A 16,610-nucleotide genomic window follows, 5' to 3' on the forward strand; every position below is an offset into this window, starting at 1 on the left:
CTTGAATTTGCACATGAGTAGTTGGTGGTCTGTTCCACAATCAGCTCCTGGCCTAGTTTTCACAGCTGATATTGAGCTTCTCCAGCGGTTCTTTCCACATATGTAATCGATCAGCAAACCATAAAAACAAGCAATTGACAAGATAACAGCAGAGCATGGCTGAGCCTACTGACTTCTGCTGTTGAGGATGGCTCAGAGTCTGGTCATGCCTGCTGTCTGCTATGCATCTGAGAGCTTGACAGTAAATAAGAATGATAGGAAGAGAATAAATTCATCTGAGTTCTAGTATTAGAGAAGATTACTGAATGTCCCATGGACTGCCAAAAGAACAAAGAAGTATGTCTTAGAAAAAGTGCAGTCAGAGTGCTGCTTGGAGGCAAGGCTTCATCTTACATACTATGGGCATGGTATTAGGAGAGGCTGTTCTTAGAGAGGACATCATGCTCTTGGAAAGGTGGAAGGATGCCAAAAGTGAAGAAGACCCTTCAGCCAGTTGATCTGATAACAGTGAATGCAGCAGTGTGCTCAAGTGTGTCAGCGACCATGAGGAGAACAGGATAGGACAGGGTTTAGATCTGTAATTTGCAGTGTTGTTGTTATGTGCCATCAAGTTGTTGGCAACTCATAGCAACCCTTTGTACAACAGCCCTAAACCCTGCCCTATCCTGTGCCAACCATTTTTGTCTCTAGCACACTACCACCATTACCCTAGTCACTGAATCACTCCATCTCATTGAGGGTCTTCCTCTCTTGCACTGTCCCTCTAACCTCCCAAGCATGACGTCCCTCTCCAAGGATGGTCCCTCCTTGCAGTGTGTCCAAAGTATGTCAGACAAAGCTTCAGAATCCTTGCCTCCAAGGAACAGCCTGGTTTCACCCTCTCTAGAATGAACTTGTTTGTTCTCTTAGCTGTTCAATACTCTTCTTCAGCACCACAGTTCAAAGGCATCAATTCCTATTCATTGTCCAGCTTTCTGATGCATAGCAAGTAATTGCAAAGACCATGGCCTGAATCAGGCGCCCCTTAGTCTCCAGACTGACATCTTGTTCTTCAATACTTTGGAGAGGTCTCTGACCTCTTTCCCAATGCAGTGCACACTTTCCCAATGCAATTCGTCTTTTAATTTCCTGGCTGCTGGTATCAGGAGTGTTGATTGTGGAGCCAAGCAAACTAAAGCTGTTAACAATCTGTCTTTTCACCATTTCTCATGATGCTGCCAATTGGCCCAGTGGGTAAGAATCTTTGTTTTCTTTATGTTGAGCTTCAATCCATATTTAAAGCTGCAGTCTTTGACCTTTGCATCTCTTTGACCTTCAGGTCCTCTTCAGTTTCAGCAGAGTTGTGTTATCTGTGCAGGAAGGGAAGACCTTTAATGAGATGGATTGACTCAGTGACTGGGGTAATGGGACTAGGTATGTCAGAGACAGTAATGTTGGCTCAGGATAGAGCAAGATTCAGAGGTGTTGTAGATAGGATCTCTGTGAGTCGCAAACAACTCAATGGCACACAACAGCAGCAAAAGCAGACATGTCCGACACAGAAGAATTTTGTAAAACAACATATGATTGAATGTGAGTGGTGATAAAGAAGGAAATTCAAGTGACTCTGAAAGAACTGACAAAAAACAAGACCCCAGGAATTGATAGAATATCAGTAAACATTTCAGCAAACAGATGCTGCCCTAGACATACACACCAGGTTGTGCCAGGAAAATTATTGAACAGTATCACTAAGACCACATAGAAGCAAAATTCTCCTGATGATTGTCAAAAAAGGACTGGAACAGTACATTGACAGAGAACACAAGAAATTCAAGCTGTGTTTGGAAGAGGCCCTGGTACTAGGGTATTATGGCCAGTGTTAGATGGATCTTGGCAGAAAGCAGAGATAGTACCAAAGGAATGTCTACCTGTATTTCATTGACTATGCAAAGGCATTTGACTGTGTAGATCATAACAAATTGTAGCTAATCTTGAAAAGAATGGGAATTAAAGAACACTTAATTGTACTCATGCAAACCTGGTACTTGGACTAGGAAGTAGTAGTCAGAATAGAGCAAAGAACATTGCGTGGTTCCAAATCGAGAAAGGAGTGTGTCAGGGATGTGTCTTGTCTCCGTGCCTTTTCAGTCGTTAGGCAAAACTTCATTCGGGAGGCTTGACTTAATGAGAAGGAGTGTGATATCAGGATTGGAGGAAGATTCATGAACAACCTACATTATGCTCATGACACAGTGTTGCTTGCTGAAACTGAGGAGGTCCTGAGACATTTATTGAAGAAAGTCAAGGACCGCAGTCTTCAGTATGGATTGAAGCTCAGCATCAAGAAAACAAAGATTCTCACCACTGGGCCAATTGATAACACCATGATAGATGGAGAAGACATTGAGATTGTTCACAATTTCAGCTTGCTTGGGTCCACAGTCAACACTCTTGACACCAGCAGTCAGGAAATCAAAAAGACACATTGCATTAGCAAAATATGCGTTTTGAGACTTCTCCAGAGTGCTGAAGAGCAGTGATGCCAGTCTAGAGACTAAGGTGCACCTGATCCAGGCCACGTGCATCAGAATTATTTCTTGTACATCAGATAGCTGGGCTATGACTAAGGATGATGAAAGAATTGATGCCTTTGAGTCGTGGTGCTGGAGAAGAGTATTGAACATATCATAGACTGTCAGGAGGACAAACAGGCTTGTCCTGAAGTGGGTGAAACCAAGTTTCTCCTTGGTGGCAAGAATTTTAAGTTCTCTCTGACACACTTTGGGTGTATTGTCAGGAGGGACCAGTCCTTGGAGAGGGATGGAATGTTTGGAAGGGTGAAAGGACAGTGCAGGAGAGGAAGACCCCAGATAACATGGATTGACACAGTAACTGGGATAATGGGGTCAGGTGTGTCAGAAACAGACTGGCTTAGGATAGAGCAGCATTCAGAACTGCTGTGCATAGGGTTGCTGAGTTGCAGGTGACTTGACCTCATGTAAGAACAACAACAGACATTTCTTAGTAATTAACTCCACTTTTGTTTAGTTTTAAGGGGACTTCAGAGGATATTTTTTATGATTATTTCAGAGCAGTAATTTAAAGGGTTCTTCTAACCTTAGTGCTTCAGAAAATCTAAAGTCCATGAGAATTTTAAATTGTCTTCTATGTTTTGCTTCCTTTGATCCAAATTCTTAAAAATAATAATAATAATAATAATTTTGAATCAGAATGCTCAGTAATAGTAGCTGGGTGCTAGAATAGAACCAGTTCTGGAAATTTAGATGGCTACTTTAACACTCTGGAAGAAGGAGCGGCATCCATTTCCAAAATGGCTTGCCTCCAGAAACTCTATGTAAGAACAGTGCTCAGGCCATTCGTTTATAGGGTCGCTATGAATCATCTATGACTCGACGGCATCAAACAACAACAACAAATTTAACACTAGAGGCTTTAAACATATTTCTGAAGATTACTAGTTGTGTAGCATCTTGGCCTGCTAGCTGAAAGATAACGAGTTCAAGTCCACTAGTGACACCATGGAAGAAAACTAGACAGCCCATAAGTAGTTACAGCTTCAAAGCTTAATTGTTGAACAATAACAGACTTATTGTGTGTGGGGAATGATCTAACGGCAGTTGGTTTAAACAGTTATTAGGCCAGTGACTGTAGCAGTGATGACAGTCTAGAGATTAAGGCATGCCTGATCCAGGCCTTGGTCTTTGCAGTTATTTGCTATGCATCAGAGAGCTGAGCAAGAATTGTTTTGTACATAGGGTTGTTAGTACAACAGATCAGTGAACTAGGATGTCCAATAAAACCATAACTCCAACCAAGAAACAAAATCTCATAAAGTATTAATTGTACATAGTCAGTGCCAACAGCTACTCTTTTATTTATCACTGTTGTAAGTTTATCGCCAAAAAAAAAATGAAATTAGCCAGTCTCATGTTTGTTGACAAAGTTTCTCCCTTTGGTTTGCTATTACTTTATATGACATAAGATGAACATGCCTACAAGTAAGTCTTTGTGTATTTTATTTAAGACAAGTCTAGAAGTGGGATTATGGAGCTGAAAGATAGATATATATTCAGTGTTTCTATTCATATTTATTTCCTATTTGCTGTATGAGTTGGAGAGTATTCTCTGCAGAGTTTTTCCCCTGGTCTCCTTTCCTCCTCCAACTGTGCTGTAACACACATACACAGACGTTCTGTCTCTCAGTGTGATAAGCAGTCAGATCTGTGCTGTAACACACATACACAGACGTTCTGTCTCTCAGTGTGATAAGCAGTCAGATCTCAGAAGAGGAGGGATGTGGCCCTACTGTTATAACCAAGGTCTGGTTTAGGTGTGGAACACCGCTCTGCCTCTGTGCGTACTTGGGCTTTCTCTGAACCTGGAATGAGTGTGTTAAATGCCTCTTTGAACTAAAGCCATTGGGCTTTTTTATTTCAGGTTACACTCCTGGCACACCTTACAAAGTGTCCTGTTCACCCACCAGTGGGACGGTACCACCATACTCTTCCTCCCCCAACCCTTACCAGACTGCCATGTACCCTGTGCGAAGTGCCTACCCCCAGCAAAACCCGTACACACAGGTAGGCTTGGGAAAGCTCTTCGGGCCTCTCTTGGGCAGTCTGTGTGTCCACAGGTCTATTCCATCTGGGCTCTGACTTAAAGTGAGTAGAACCCTCTTTTCCCACAGCAAGGCACGTACTACACACAGCCCCTGTATGCAGCACCCCCTCATGTCATCCACCACACTACCGTGGTGCAGCCCAACGGCATGCCAGCAACAGTGTACCCTGCACCTATTCCCCCTCCCAGGGGCAACGGTGTGACCATGGGGATGGTGGCTGGGACCACGATGGCCATGTCAGCAGGTGAGTCCTTGTCCATCCTTGACTGTGCTGAAGAGGCATGTGAGAGGTTGGGGAGCAGCACAGGCTAAGCTCATTGACTTTTGGCTCAAGTTATTCATGACTGTGGTTTTACAAAAGAGAGCATATCACATTCATTTGCAAAGAAATAGAAAATGGTCATTTTGCTCCCTTTTAATTCCCTTAGTCTGCAGGACAGGACTAACACTCTCCGGGCTGATGATCCCACTCTGTTGGTAAGATGCAAAGCTTCCCTTCTTTGAAGGGAAGAAATGACCCATGACCCCTAACTCATAAAGTTTGAGCAGAAGGGGACACTGAACTGGTTGGAATTGCCCTTTTGAATTTTAACCTTAATGTGATCTATCTTTGTAGTTGGGTTGATGGGAACATTTTTAAGAATCTCTTGAGAACTGAGTTTATGTTAATAGAAATAACTGGCTTTTAGGAATCTTTGACATTGTGGACTTTGCTTCTTGAGACTTCCCATAAGTTAGGAAAAAGCTGTGGTGAGAGGAGACTTTTGACTGGAGTGGTCTTGACTCCGCAGAACCATGCAGCCCCCAGAGCTTGGTCTGGCTTACTGGTAAATCAGTCAGATTAAAGTTCAGTGTGACTTCCTGTGGCAGTAGCAGGGAGTTCATGTCCATGTAAGTTTTATTTGCTCGCCAATGGCTGGGGTATTTTTTTAAATTGTTCTTTGTTTTATTAGACTTTATTTCATTGTAAAAAAATACCACAGAGGGAATCTTTCTAGAATAGCATTTTTGTTCCTAAATCTTATTTTTGTTTTGTTTTCTCATACTTCACTTTCAAGGCAGAGTGGACTGTGATACAGACAGAAACTGTCTGAAACATGTGGAGTGTGGAGACAGCAGGTCCTGGGGTGGGTACATAGGTTCATTGGTATGTGAGAACTGGCAAATAGATTATCAGTCTTTGAAGCAGTAATGGCCATACATTAACTTACATATCTCTTAGCAGCTAAGGCAGTTGGGATCCTCCTTCATTTCCTGTTTTGTAGCTTGTCATTGGCTCTTCAAAAATCATATGCTTATATTGAAAGGACATACAAAGACTTTTACAAACATGTTACCTATATCAGCTTGCTCTATTACTTCATCTTTCCAGGTCCTAGTACTTACACAGTTGAGAGTTTAGAGAGAGTTCTTGTCAAATCCATCCCCTCCATGACGATGAGTCCAGGCCAGCAAAGCTCTTGGTCCAGGCAGGGCATAGTGGTGGTGAAGTTGGTTCTGCCTACTTCAGAAGAATGCTGCTGCCAAACCAGTGAAATGTGCTGATTTTTCTTCTAGGCACCCTGCTGACCGCTCACTCCCCAACTCCCGTCGCCCCCCATCCAGTCACTGTGCCCACATACAGGGCTCCAGGAACACCCACCTACAGCTACGTGCCCCCTCAGTGGTGATTACCTTGCAAACGTAAGTGACTAAGGTCTACATCAAAACTTTACTAAAAAAGGGAGTGTTTTTTCAAGTTAGAATACCAAGCAAACTACTTATTTAATGTAATTATTGTTCTAAAGACGTGCAGTTTTAAAATTTTTGTTGAAGAAGAAATAAGTCTTTGGGCTAAAAGAAGAAAGAAATCATTATGTACTTCCTGCATTCATCATCCACTTTGTTCCTTAACACATTGTCGCACACTTTTAAATTGACAACTGTGCTAAGAAACACATTTGCAGCAACATGTTAACTGAGGTTCCTCTGATTACACACACCCATCTCCTTGGCCTTCTGCCCCTTGTCATAAAAACCAGCCTCTGAGTTGTCTAAGTGGCTAGGGACCTGTGAAGTTACAGGAGCCAACTTGTGCAATGATTCTGTGGTGGGAGAATTCTGCCCTTTGGGATCCTTCCTCTTTAAAATTAAGACTTCCTCTTCTGAGCAGAGGTGCCAGAGAGCTCCCTTTGACTGTGTTTCTTTCTCTCCTCTAGGTTTGAGGATGGAGCTGTGTAGTCACATCCTTGAAGTTTCACAGCTGGTGCTGCAGGCCTTGTGCCTCCAACCAGGACTCTCTCCTTAGTGCTCTCAACACTTAGCTAAACACTACCACATTTTGGCCCAGCCAGTCCCAGCGCTATAATCTTCAGTAACACCACTGGGTTGGTTTTAGAGCAAATCCGGTTTGGTAGACTGAGTGGCAATTTTTTTAGCTAACTCTAATGATAGAAAGGGAGTGTTAATCTATCCTGAACCATATCTAGTTGAGTGCATGTTTTAAAACAAAACAAAAAACAACACAGAAACAAAGCTTGCTCAATCTACCTGCAGTGACTGATGCAAAACCATAATATGCAAAATCCAAAGGAATTGAAAAGTATTTTACAGCTTTTATCACTGATGCACTCTAGTAATGTATGTAAAGACTTCAAGTTACAAATGTAAAAGTGAATTTCTCCATAGAGCATCTAAAATACCCTCAGTGATTTTTTGGGGGGCGGGGGTGGGGATTGATGTGGATTGCCTCTAACTTGGCATTTGTTTGGGTTTTTTGGTTGTGGGTTTTTTTTTCACACTGACTGCACTATGGGGAGTAAGTTATATGGAGGGGAGATTTGGGGAGGTTACAGCTGCCTAGAGTATAGCACTCCAGGTTCCTAGTTTACCAATTTTCTAGTTTTCCAGGTTCCTTCTACTTACAGGCTTGATGGCATCAGTATGACATGGACTTTCATGACATCATCACCAAATAGGCTCATATGGCTGGTACATTAGTAAGGGCTGACTTAGGTATCAGCAGAGTAACTTTCTCTGTTACCTACATTTCCATTATAGATCTCTTAAAAAACTAGACATGGTGTTTTATCTGTACTGGAAGTAGCCTCTATAGCTTTGAATTCTTTTCTGTCAGGGAAGGTGCATAATAGAACAGTCACTTGGAGAAGGCATTGGGCTCTCCTTTATTTAGCTTAGAAAAATTACTCCTTTCCTTCTTTTTCATAGGCATTGTACCATCATCCATACTCCCCTCTCCTCCCTCTCTCTCGCTCTCGCTCTCGCGCTCGCGCGCTCTCTCTCTCTCTGTCACACACACACAGAGGAAGAGCAAAGATTACGTGTTACAAAGAAAGTTGTATATTTGAGAATTATTAAAAGGGAACAAGACTTTATTTAAAACTCCTCATGTTACTCGTAGTATGCATACATTGTGTGATGGCTGTGAATGTGTCTAAAAATATAGAAACCTAGTTTCCCCTGAGCTCATCCTTATTGGTAACATGACTTCTGCAGCTAAGTGGAAAGGAATGTATGGGTTAAAGGGTAACCCTGTGGCTTGTGAGTGACTGCTACTATGTCTTCTGACTGAAGGCAGTTAGCAAGAAACAAGATTGGGTTACAGATAGGGCCAGTCAGCATTGGTTTGCATTTATACAGGCTCCATTTATTAGGAAAGACTTATTTTAAGATCAGGCTATTGCATATAAGCAATTGGAATTCCCCCCCCTTCTTTTTAACTATGCCTAATTTTAATATTACAGGAGTGCTTTTCTGTGTTCTCAGTTGTAGTCAGAGGTTGGTGGTGAAAACTGTGTTCCCATGTAGTGATCCTTGGGGCAGTGAGCTGGCATCTTTTTTTACACCTGTGGTGGTTCTGAGTGCTGCATGTTCAGGAAGTGGTTCTGCTCTTGAGTCTGTTATCGAGGTCAGTGTTTCAGGTGCTGGGAGAGAGGGCACCACACTGGAAACCATCACTGGTGGGGTGCAGGACACCTACCTACTGAAACATTGGGAACATTTTTGTAATAGTAAGTAGTCTTTTTTTTTATTTTTCCCTTCCACGTTTTTTAAGAACTTTAGGAGTATTTTTGCCTGGATCATTGTAAACAAAATTCCTTATTCCTAATGTCTGTTGACACAAATGTTTACTGATAAGTACTTTAAATTGCTTGATGAGCACTTAACTCATGTGAGCATCATATGTGCTTGTGTGTGCATGCGTGTATGTATGAGAGAGACATTTGCCCCAAATTCATTTATTCAAGTCTGCCTTGATAATTCCATTTGTATAGTTCATGAGTTTGTAGTAAATGTCTTAAAGAGTTCCAGGGACTGACCTACCTGACTGGTGGGGAGGTCAGTTTTTCCACTTTAAGGGTAATAGATTATGAGAGCATAGCTAATGATTTTAGTATATGTGTAATTCAAAGTCTTAAACAGTCAAAATTGAAAACCACAGAAGAACTTGACTTGTAAAATGAGGAGTTGTTTGCTTTCAGGTGATTAGAAGTCAGCACACACAGGCTGATTGTTTTCATGAGTGCTGAATTAAATCATGTTTTCAAGAGGATAAGTGGATTGCATATTTTTTATTTACATCAATATTATAAACTTCCCTCTTTATAAATTTTTAATTTTTTTTCCCTTCTGTGAAGTTGACTTAAGGCTGTTTATCAAGTGTCTGCATTATGAAATATATCCATGAAGAAATAACCTTTTAAATTTTGAAACTATCATAACATCAGCTACAATTAAAGTCTTATGATAAAAAAGTAGAGCTTGTCTACTAGTTAAGGATCTAGACTTAGGAATAGTAACAAAACTCGTAAATGAGTTCTCATTTCAGTAACATTTAGCTCCAGTACAATTAATTAAGAAATAAAATACTTTGGTCAGACTTCTGTTATAATTACATAATTTGGGATCCTAAGCACAGTAGTGGAACATTTGAAGAAATCAGGACCTTTTTGTATATGACATTCCTTATTTGAGAGTCCTTTAGCTTAATTGTGGCTCTTTTAGAAGTTAAAGCAGAAAAGCAAAGAACAGAGGGCTGGACTTCAGTCATATTCACACGGTCATTTGAATTCTACTACTGCTTCTAGCCTAAGTTCTGTGAGGTCTTTATACATCAGTTGAACTGCTCTTTCACTGTGCTAACAGAAGTCTTGCTAGGGTCTGGACTGGGTTGCTGTATGCTTTGCAGGTGACCTTGTTGCCTCAGAGAAAGCAAGCCAGCGTTGGCCAGGGCCATTCCTGGAGCAGGTGGGCTCATTATCAGGGTGGCACTTCTGGAACCTTGGTCTCTCGGGTTGATGGGTCATTTGGCCTACCAGTTGCTTTTCTTTAACATTGTTTATCGAGTGCTATGCAAATGTAATGCTTAAGGGAGGTTAGAGACCCTCCTCTCTGAGCTGACCACTGGTCAACTTCCTGTCTTCCCCAGCCTGAGCTCACAGGGCTTGCTCCATCTTCTGTGATCAGTGAGGTCTAGAAAGTGACTTCATGTGTCTTTTGGGACACTTCAATAGTGAGAGAATGTGTGTTATTAAAGATCATTTGAAGTATCATAATAACTGGTAGTATGCAAGCAGTGCGATTTACAGCCTTGGAAACCTGTTGGAGGGCCAGCTAGGGGTCAGCTGTGACTCCCACAGTAAGGAGTTGCCTTTTTTTTTTAATTGCCCACATGCAGTTTCTTTGTGGGTACTGTGGGGAATGTGGCGTATACCAGCTGTGTAAATACTGAGGTCTGCTATAAACAGGAATACAAACTTCTTTACCTAGCCATTTTAAACAGTATTCCTCTGCATAAGCCATCTTCTCCTTAGCTGGCACCTCATAGCTGGGCATCTTTATCATTGCCAGCGTAGGTGTGACCTTGTCTGACTTTCTGAGCAAATGGACAGATTCCAGGGAGCACAGTGTCATCAGTTCCTTGGGGCTGAGATGAGAGCAGCTTCTGGGGCTAGAAGCAGGGGAGCAGTGGTCATCTTTGAAGAGGAATGGAGTGGGGCTTAAGCAAGGGCCAGAGGGCTGTTCAGCTCAAGAGCAGCTTCTGGGGCTAGAAGTTTGGGAAGCAGTGGTGGTGAAGAGGAGTGAAGTGGAGCTTAGGCAAGGGGACAGAGTGCTGTCCATCTTGTCACATTGTTTTTTTGTGGAGGGTTTTGTGGGTGTTTTTTTCTGAACTATGTGTATTCACCCTGAGCTTCCCGGAGGCACAGTGGACCCCTCGGTCTACTGCAGAGAAGCTCATGGTCTTTTCAGATGGAAAATTGTGAGTTGAGTTTAATCTTAAATGGAAAGGTTTGTTTGATTCTTTCACCTCCACTTCACTTGAAAAACAGAAAACTTGTGGAGGTAACTTTGGTTTTGATCCATAGAACTAAAGGTTAATCAAGATTCTCTGTCTACTTGGGGTCAGGGAGATAGGGAAAAGAAGAAACACTGCTAGACACACATGTCTAAGTAGTCCAAGATGAGTTTCAAAAGAGCATGCTTCTGGCTGCCTGCCCCCACAACACTGGGCCTGGAGGTTCCTAACACTAGTCGAGGCCTCATGAAGCTGACATGGAAGTCTCTTGGTGGTGGCAACCCATGACCAGCCATGGCCCTTTCTGGAGTCTTCCTGTAAGTGACAATTTGTAGAAGAGTCGTTCTCTGCTCACAATAGGGTTAGTGTAGCCACTGCATGGAGGAGAAGGCCACAAGGAGCCTTGTGGGTTTTGATTAAATAGTAAATGTTTGGTTGATTTTGTTTTTGTTTTTCCTTCATAACGTAAATCCTATTTCCTAGACCAGGCTATTGGTACTTTTTAATGCTAAAGTTAACTTTGTCTTCCAACATTAAAGGCATCTCCTCTGCTTTGAAGTATCTGTGTCAGTACAAAGGAATGGATAAATCCATCCTGAGCCAGTTCAATTATGTGTAAAATCTTACTATTTTAATTTTTTTATGCAATCTGATGAGTAGATAAGCTCAGATTTAAAATTCTTAAAGCACGTTTATTGTAACAAGAATTGTTATGTAGTTTTCAATAAAGATTGACTTATGTTGCATAGTCTGTTATTATTTATTTTTCCTATAAGGAGTAACCAGGCTCCTCCTTGGAGGCAAAGATTCTGGGGCTTCGTCTGACATACTTTGGACATGTTGCAAGGAGAGACAGATCTCTGGAGAGGGACATCACGCTGGGTAGAGTAGAGGGACAGCGCCGGAGGGGAAGACCCTCTATGAGGTGGATTGATTCTCAGTGACTGGGGTAATCGGGATGGGTGTGTCAGAGGTAATGCAATTGGCACAGGATAGAGCAGGGTTTAGGGCTGTTGTACATAGGGTCGCTATGAGTTGCCAACGACTCAACGGCACATAACAACAACAACAACAATAAGGATTTAATGTAGAGGGAATGGACTTGCTGGGGATTGTGTCAGAGCTTCTGGTCTTCTAGGTAGATGATCTGAGGTTTCTGAAGAAAGACTTTTTGGTCCTCTGCCCCTCCATGTCCTTGGCAGTGTATCAGGATGTGGTAGAGACCTCAGCTTGTAGAGCATTGTTTCCCAGGGCAAACAAAGAAGGGGGCAGCCCCCTGCTCCTCCTTTCCTAGGTCTTGTGGTCCAGCTTCCAGAAGCTCACCTTCTTCCCCATTTCACAGATATGAATGCTGAGTCCCCCAGGTACTAAGTATCACCTATCCCCAGAACTGTTTCTCACCTTCAGCAGATTATAGTCTCTGGGGAAACAGCTCTCCCAGTCTTTTTGGCTTCTCTCTGAAAGGAGTTTGAGCCTGCACTGTTCCCTTCTCCACAGGCACGTCACTACCACAGTCCTCACTCTCTCAGTGTTCCAACTTGGAGTCTGCCCTGTATCATAAAAGGCTTGATTGTGGTCTGATGAAAAGAGGTTGTGCTGCCAACCCAAAGGCAGGTGGTTCAAATCCATCAGTTACTCTGCAGGAGAAAGATGAGCAGTCTTCTCTCATGTAGTTTACAGCCTCTGAAAACCCACTGAAGGGTCATAGAACTGACCAGTTTGACTCAGTGGCACAACACGTCATCATCTCCAGCCAAGTGGACATTCTTCCCTCCCTGGAGTCTATGGCTTATTCCTTCTGTTTGCAGAAATTAGTTGAATAGAGATGAGAGAATGGAAGCAGAAAAGATAGGTAGAGTTAGTTGAGGAAGAATATACACTAGCAGATGAATCCCACTTCACAAGATTTTTTATGAATATAAAATTCTGGCTTAGGGAATATTTTATACAGGCTTCACAATGTGTGCTGCTAAATCCCTTGGGCATCAGTGGGCCCTCTGCACTTCTTAATCCTTGGCAGGGCTCCTTCAGGTCACACTTGCACTTGATATGGCAGGTCCCAGATGCTAGATTGCAGGATTTGGCCCTTACAGCTTCTCATCCTTAGGTTCATAAGGCAAGCTTTCTCTGTTAGACAATGATGAATTGTTTTTCTCCTTTGTTTGAAAAGCAAAACAAAACAAACAAGAAAAAACAGGAACCAAGTTCTGGAGTCAGCCATGGTTGGACTGGTTACAAACTCTAGAAACTAACTGGTTACTAACAGAAATACCGTTAACTGTAGTTTTGTTTTCTTCCCAATATTAATAAACATCACAGATGAAAAAGGTATCCAACAGCCACAAGTATTTTGTGGTGTAGAGAGTGGTTTCAGAGAAGCAGGTGGGCTCTAGACTCAGAATTCCCATTTCCTATCCTCTGGGGCAGCGGCACTTGACATTTCTGGCTGGAGCTGGATCCTGTGAGGACAGTGGGGTGAAGGAGCTAACCGCTGGCCTGACTCAGGAGGGTTATGAGGATCTATGGGGGTATTATGGGGCTCTCGGGTCCAAAGCAGTGAGGCTGCAATCCTGAGCCTGACCTAGGACATCAACAGACAGGAAGGGCTACCTCTGTGAGTCCCCCACTGAAGTGGCAATACTGAGCATCCTTCCAGTTATGGGAGATCTGGAAGCAGAGGGGCACAGGTCAAGAGCTGAGGTGCCCCTGTGCCTCCTGACCTGTAGGGACAAATCCAAGGTGCTGTTGCTTGGTGGGTGGTGTGGAGCTCATGTCTGGAAGGGGGACAACCGGCTGACATCACAGGTGACTACCCCCAGGGCTCTGCCAGCACCAAGACCTGCTGCTGGAGTAGACCAGTGAGCAGGGCAGGGTTCTAGTATGGCAGGTGGTGGGGCCTTGGGGCGGCTGGGGAGGGGAAAAGATGGGGCATCATGGTGGCAGCCTGGACTGTTGAGATGGGGTAGCCAGGCTCCATCCTGAGTCTGCCTCAGATGTCCACAGTTGAGTTTTGTTACAGGAAGACTTGCTTCCAGAGACTCAGGGCTAACTATTTTGGGATCATCTAGACCACCAACTTGCTGCTGGCATAGGCATTGTTTTCTGAGGGGTCTCGACCATTTAAGAGGAAGTGGGCCATTCTGGTACCTCCCAGGGAGCAATGTGCGTATCAGTGGTGCCAAAACACTTGTTTTGATCACTAGCAGCCCCTTGCCAACTTTGGTACACACACCTAGTCATGCAGCTTACTTTTAGTCTTGTAGGTGGCTTGCTGCCTGCTGGCGTTCAGGATGGCCTGCTTCCTGTGTAGTTCAGTGATAGAGAAGCCTGGGGTGATGTGGAGACAGGAGCACTTGGTGGATCTCCCTACTGAGAATAAGCTGCTCTTCCCTGTTCCACTTTCATCTTTCCTTGAACTCCTTACTCTCACCTGGGCAGGACCAGCCTCTGGTACTTGCCATGCCCAGAAAAGGAAGTTTCTGAGAGCTCATTTGTCTAGGTGTCCTTTGCCACGTGTTCTGACATATCTCTGTTGCCAGAGCCCTTTCCACTATTCCCACTGTGAGTCCTACAGTCAGTCCTCTAGCTTCTCTTGTACCTTCTCAGAGCCCCAAGGCTCACAGCAGGATGTTGTGTATAAGCTCTTTCATCGTCCCACCCTGGGGCCGGTTGCAAGCAGAGGAGAAGCCAGAGGGACCTGACAGAATGAAGACCTCTGGGTCTTCGCCTGCCCCTCAGTTCTCACCAGACACCTTATGAACCCTCAGACCTCTTATATGAGTTCAGCCCTTTTCACTGTGTGGTGCCTCCAAGACCCAGAGCAGGCCTGACATTGCAATGCAGGCTCAGCATCCACAGGCAGGTTGGCGGGTGTGGCAAGACATTTCCTGGTGAACAGGCACTGCTTGTGGAAGATACTGCCTACCCTCCACACCAGTGATCTCCCAGAGGAGATCCTGCATCCCCTGCAACCTGGGCACCAAGCAGAGGCCCAGATTCTGTGGCCACAATCCCCTACCCTAGAGGGAATGGAAGCAGAAAAGATAGGTAGAGTTAGTTGAGCCTACACCTAGGCTGAGAGCATGGCCCAACCGAGCAGGAGGATGACAGTGCCAGGGTACAGTCCTGGGGCTCACGGGCTCCAACGTGCTCCTTGGCTGCATTGTGTTCAGGTGAGGAGGGCAAGTCTGATCAGGGACACACGCCTGGCTCCCTGTCAAGCTGCACATGATCCTTCTCGATGATCAGAGTGGCAAGCCAGCACCACTTATGCTCGGGCCTCTTGGCACACAGCATGCGACTGCCCAGTGATAGGCAGCACAGCCTGACTGTTCTTGACCCATGAGTGGAATAATCTGTCTTTCCCATCCAGGACCACCAGACAGTCTGCGTCCACTTGGCCCTTGTAGTACAGAAGGACGTTATGGTGGAATAGGTTGTGCCAGAAATAATGTCAAGTGGCCGTCAACCTGCTGGTTGGGATTCTCCTGGCCTTTGCGAGGCCATCTGGGGCTCCTAGCAAGTTCCAAACATTTTAGCTCCTGCCCTGGGGAATTTCCTTCAGGAAATTATTTCTGATGTTTTTGCCTTGTGAGTCAGTCGTCAGTCCCTATCTTCAAGGAGGGATGAAGGGCAGGAGCTAGGAGAGGCAAAAGCTGGTCTCTGCTGCATAGGGTGTGCTGGGGGACATTGGGGTGGCCAGGCCATTCTGTGAAGCCAAGAGCTGGCAGGTGAGGTGGTGACTCGCCAGGCCTTGCTAGAAGCCTGCCCGAAGTTTCACTGGTTGGAGAAAGAGGCAAGAAGTGACCAGGCTCAGAAGGTCCAGCTGGGTGTTTTCAACATCACAAGTCAAGCTACCTGTAATACAGCCTAGGCCCAAGCCTGACCTGCAATTCCTTCCAGCCCTTCACACTGCGCATGGGAAAGGCCCTGTGGGGGCCTGAGCTGACTTTCTCTGGGAAGCTGCTCCCAGCCCTGGCTTCCCTCGCTTTTCTTGTTTTGTGTGAAGTCACCCTGTGTCCAGGACTCAACAACACTATTAGCTTCTTAACAGAAGATGAGCTGGTGGTCAAGGAGGAAAAACATTCTTTGCTGGCCTTTTGCCTGAGGCTCTGTAATGAGTATCAGATCTTCTGAGTAGATGTGTTACAAGCTACTGACCAAGAAGTCTTTCCCCTGTATTAGCCCAAGTGTAGGATCAGCCCACCTAACCATGACCCTCAGACAAAGCATGCATTGATAGTCCTGCCTCTGTACTGGGCTTGGAGGATGTGGTCTGTCTAGAAGCACAGGCCATGGTGAGAGGAGAGCTGGGCCTGCAGAAACCACTTTCCGTCTGGGCAACTATTCTGGGTGTAGCAGAGCTCAGGGTGGCAGAATAAAGGTGGGCCTTGTTTGCCGTTACTGAACAAAACAGCCTGGAGTCTCATGTGACTGTTAAGCCCTTGGGATGAGGCCATTTGACATGTGATACAGGTGCAAATACATATCAATTTTTAAGAAGTAACATGAAATAGTGTATAAAAACTTTCATTAAATACATATTAATGATGTGGGGAGGAGAATGTTCTGGCTATAGGGTTGTTGTTATGTGTCGTCGAGTCGCTTGGGACTCATAGCAACCCTATGTACAACAGCCCTAAACTCTGCTCTGTCCTGTGCCAGTCACACTATCTCTGACACTCCCATCCC

The 16,610-nt window shown here is 44.4% G+C and overlaps 2 protein-coding genes across 2 annotated transcripts in view; one reads left to right on the forward strand and one right to left on the reverse strand.

The window, feature by feature from the left end:
* The window catches only part of FAM168B (family with sequence similarity 168, member B), a 34,349-nt gene extending 28,043 nt beyond the window's left edge, over positions 1–6,306 (forward strand). Inside the window, exons 3-5 of the mRNA XM_006903357.1 lie at positions 4,441–4,583; positions 4,691–4,868; positions 6,182–6,306. Of these exons, the coding sequence (XP_006903419.1) occupies positions 4,441–4,583; positions 4,691–4,868; positions 6,182–6,294 (434 nt within the window). The 3' untranslated portion in view covers positions 6,295–6,306. The remainder of the gene's footprint in view (positions 1–4,440; positions 4,584–4,690; positions 4,869–6,181) is intronic.
* Positions 6,307–13,575: 7,269 nt separating this feature from the next.
* The window catches only part of ARHGEF4 (Rho guanine nucleotide exchange factor (GEF) 4), a 26,740-nt gene continuing 23,705 nt past the window's right edge, over positions 13,576–16,610 (reverse strand). The window contains 5 exon segments of the mRNA XM_006903760.1: positions 13,576–13,586; positions 13,640–13,693; positions 14,169–14,246; positions 15,249–15,356; positions 15,962–16,094. Coding sequence (XP_006903822.1) covers positions 13,576–13,586; positions 13,640–13,693; positions 14,169–14,246; positions 15,249–15,356; positions 15,962–16,094 — 384 coding nt within the window.

Source organism: Elephantulus edwardii, unplaced genomic scaffold, assembly GCF_000299155.1.
Source record: "Elephantulus edwardii isolate Elephantulus edwardi_28Jun2011 unplaced genomic scaffold, EleEdw1.0 scaffold00584, whole genome shotgun sequence".
Lineage (NCBI taxonomy): Eukaryota > Metazoa > Chordata > Mammalia > Macroscelidea > Macroscelididae > Elephantulus > Elephantulus edwardii.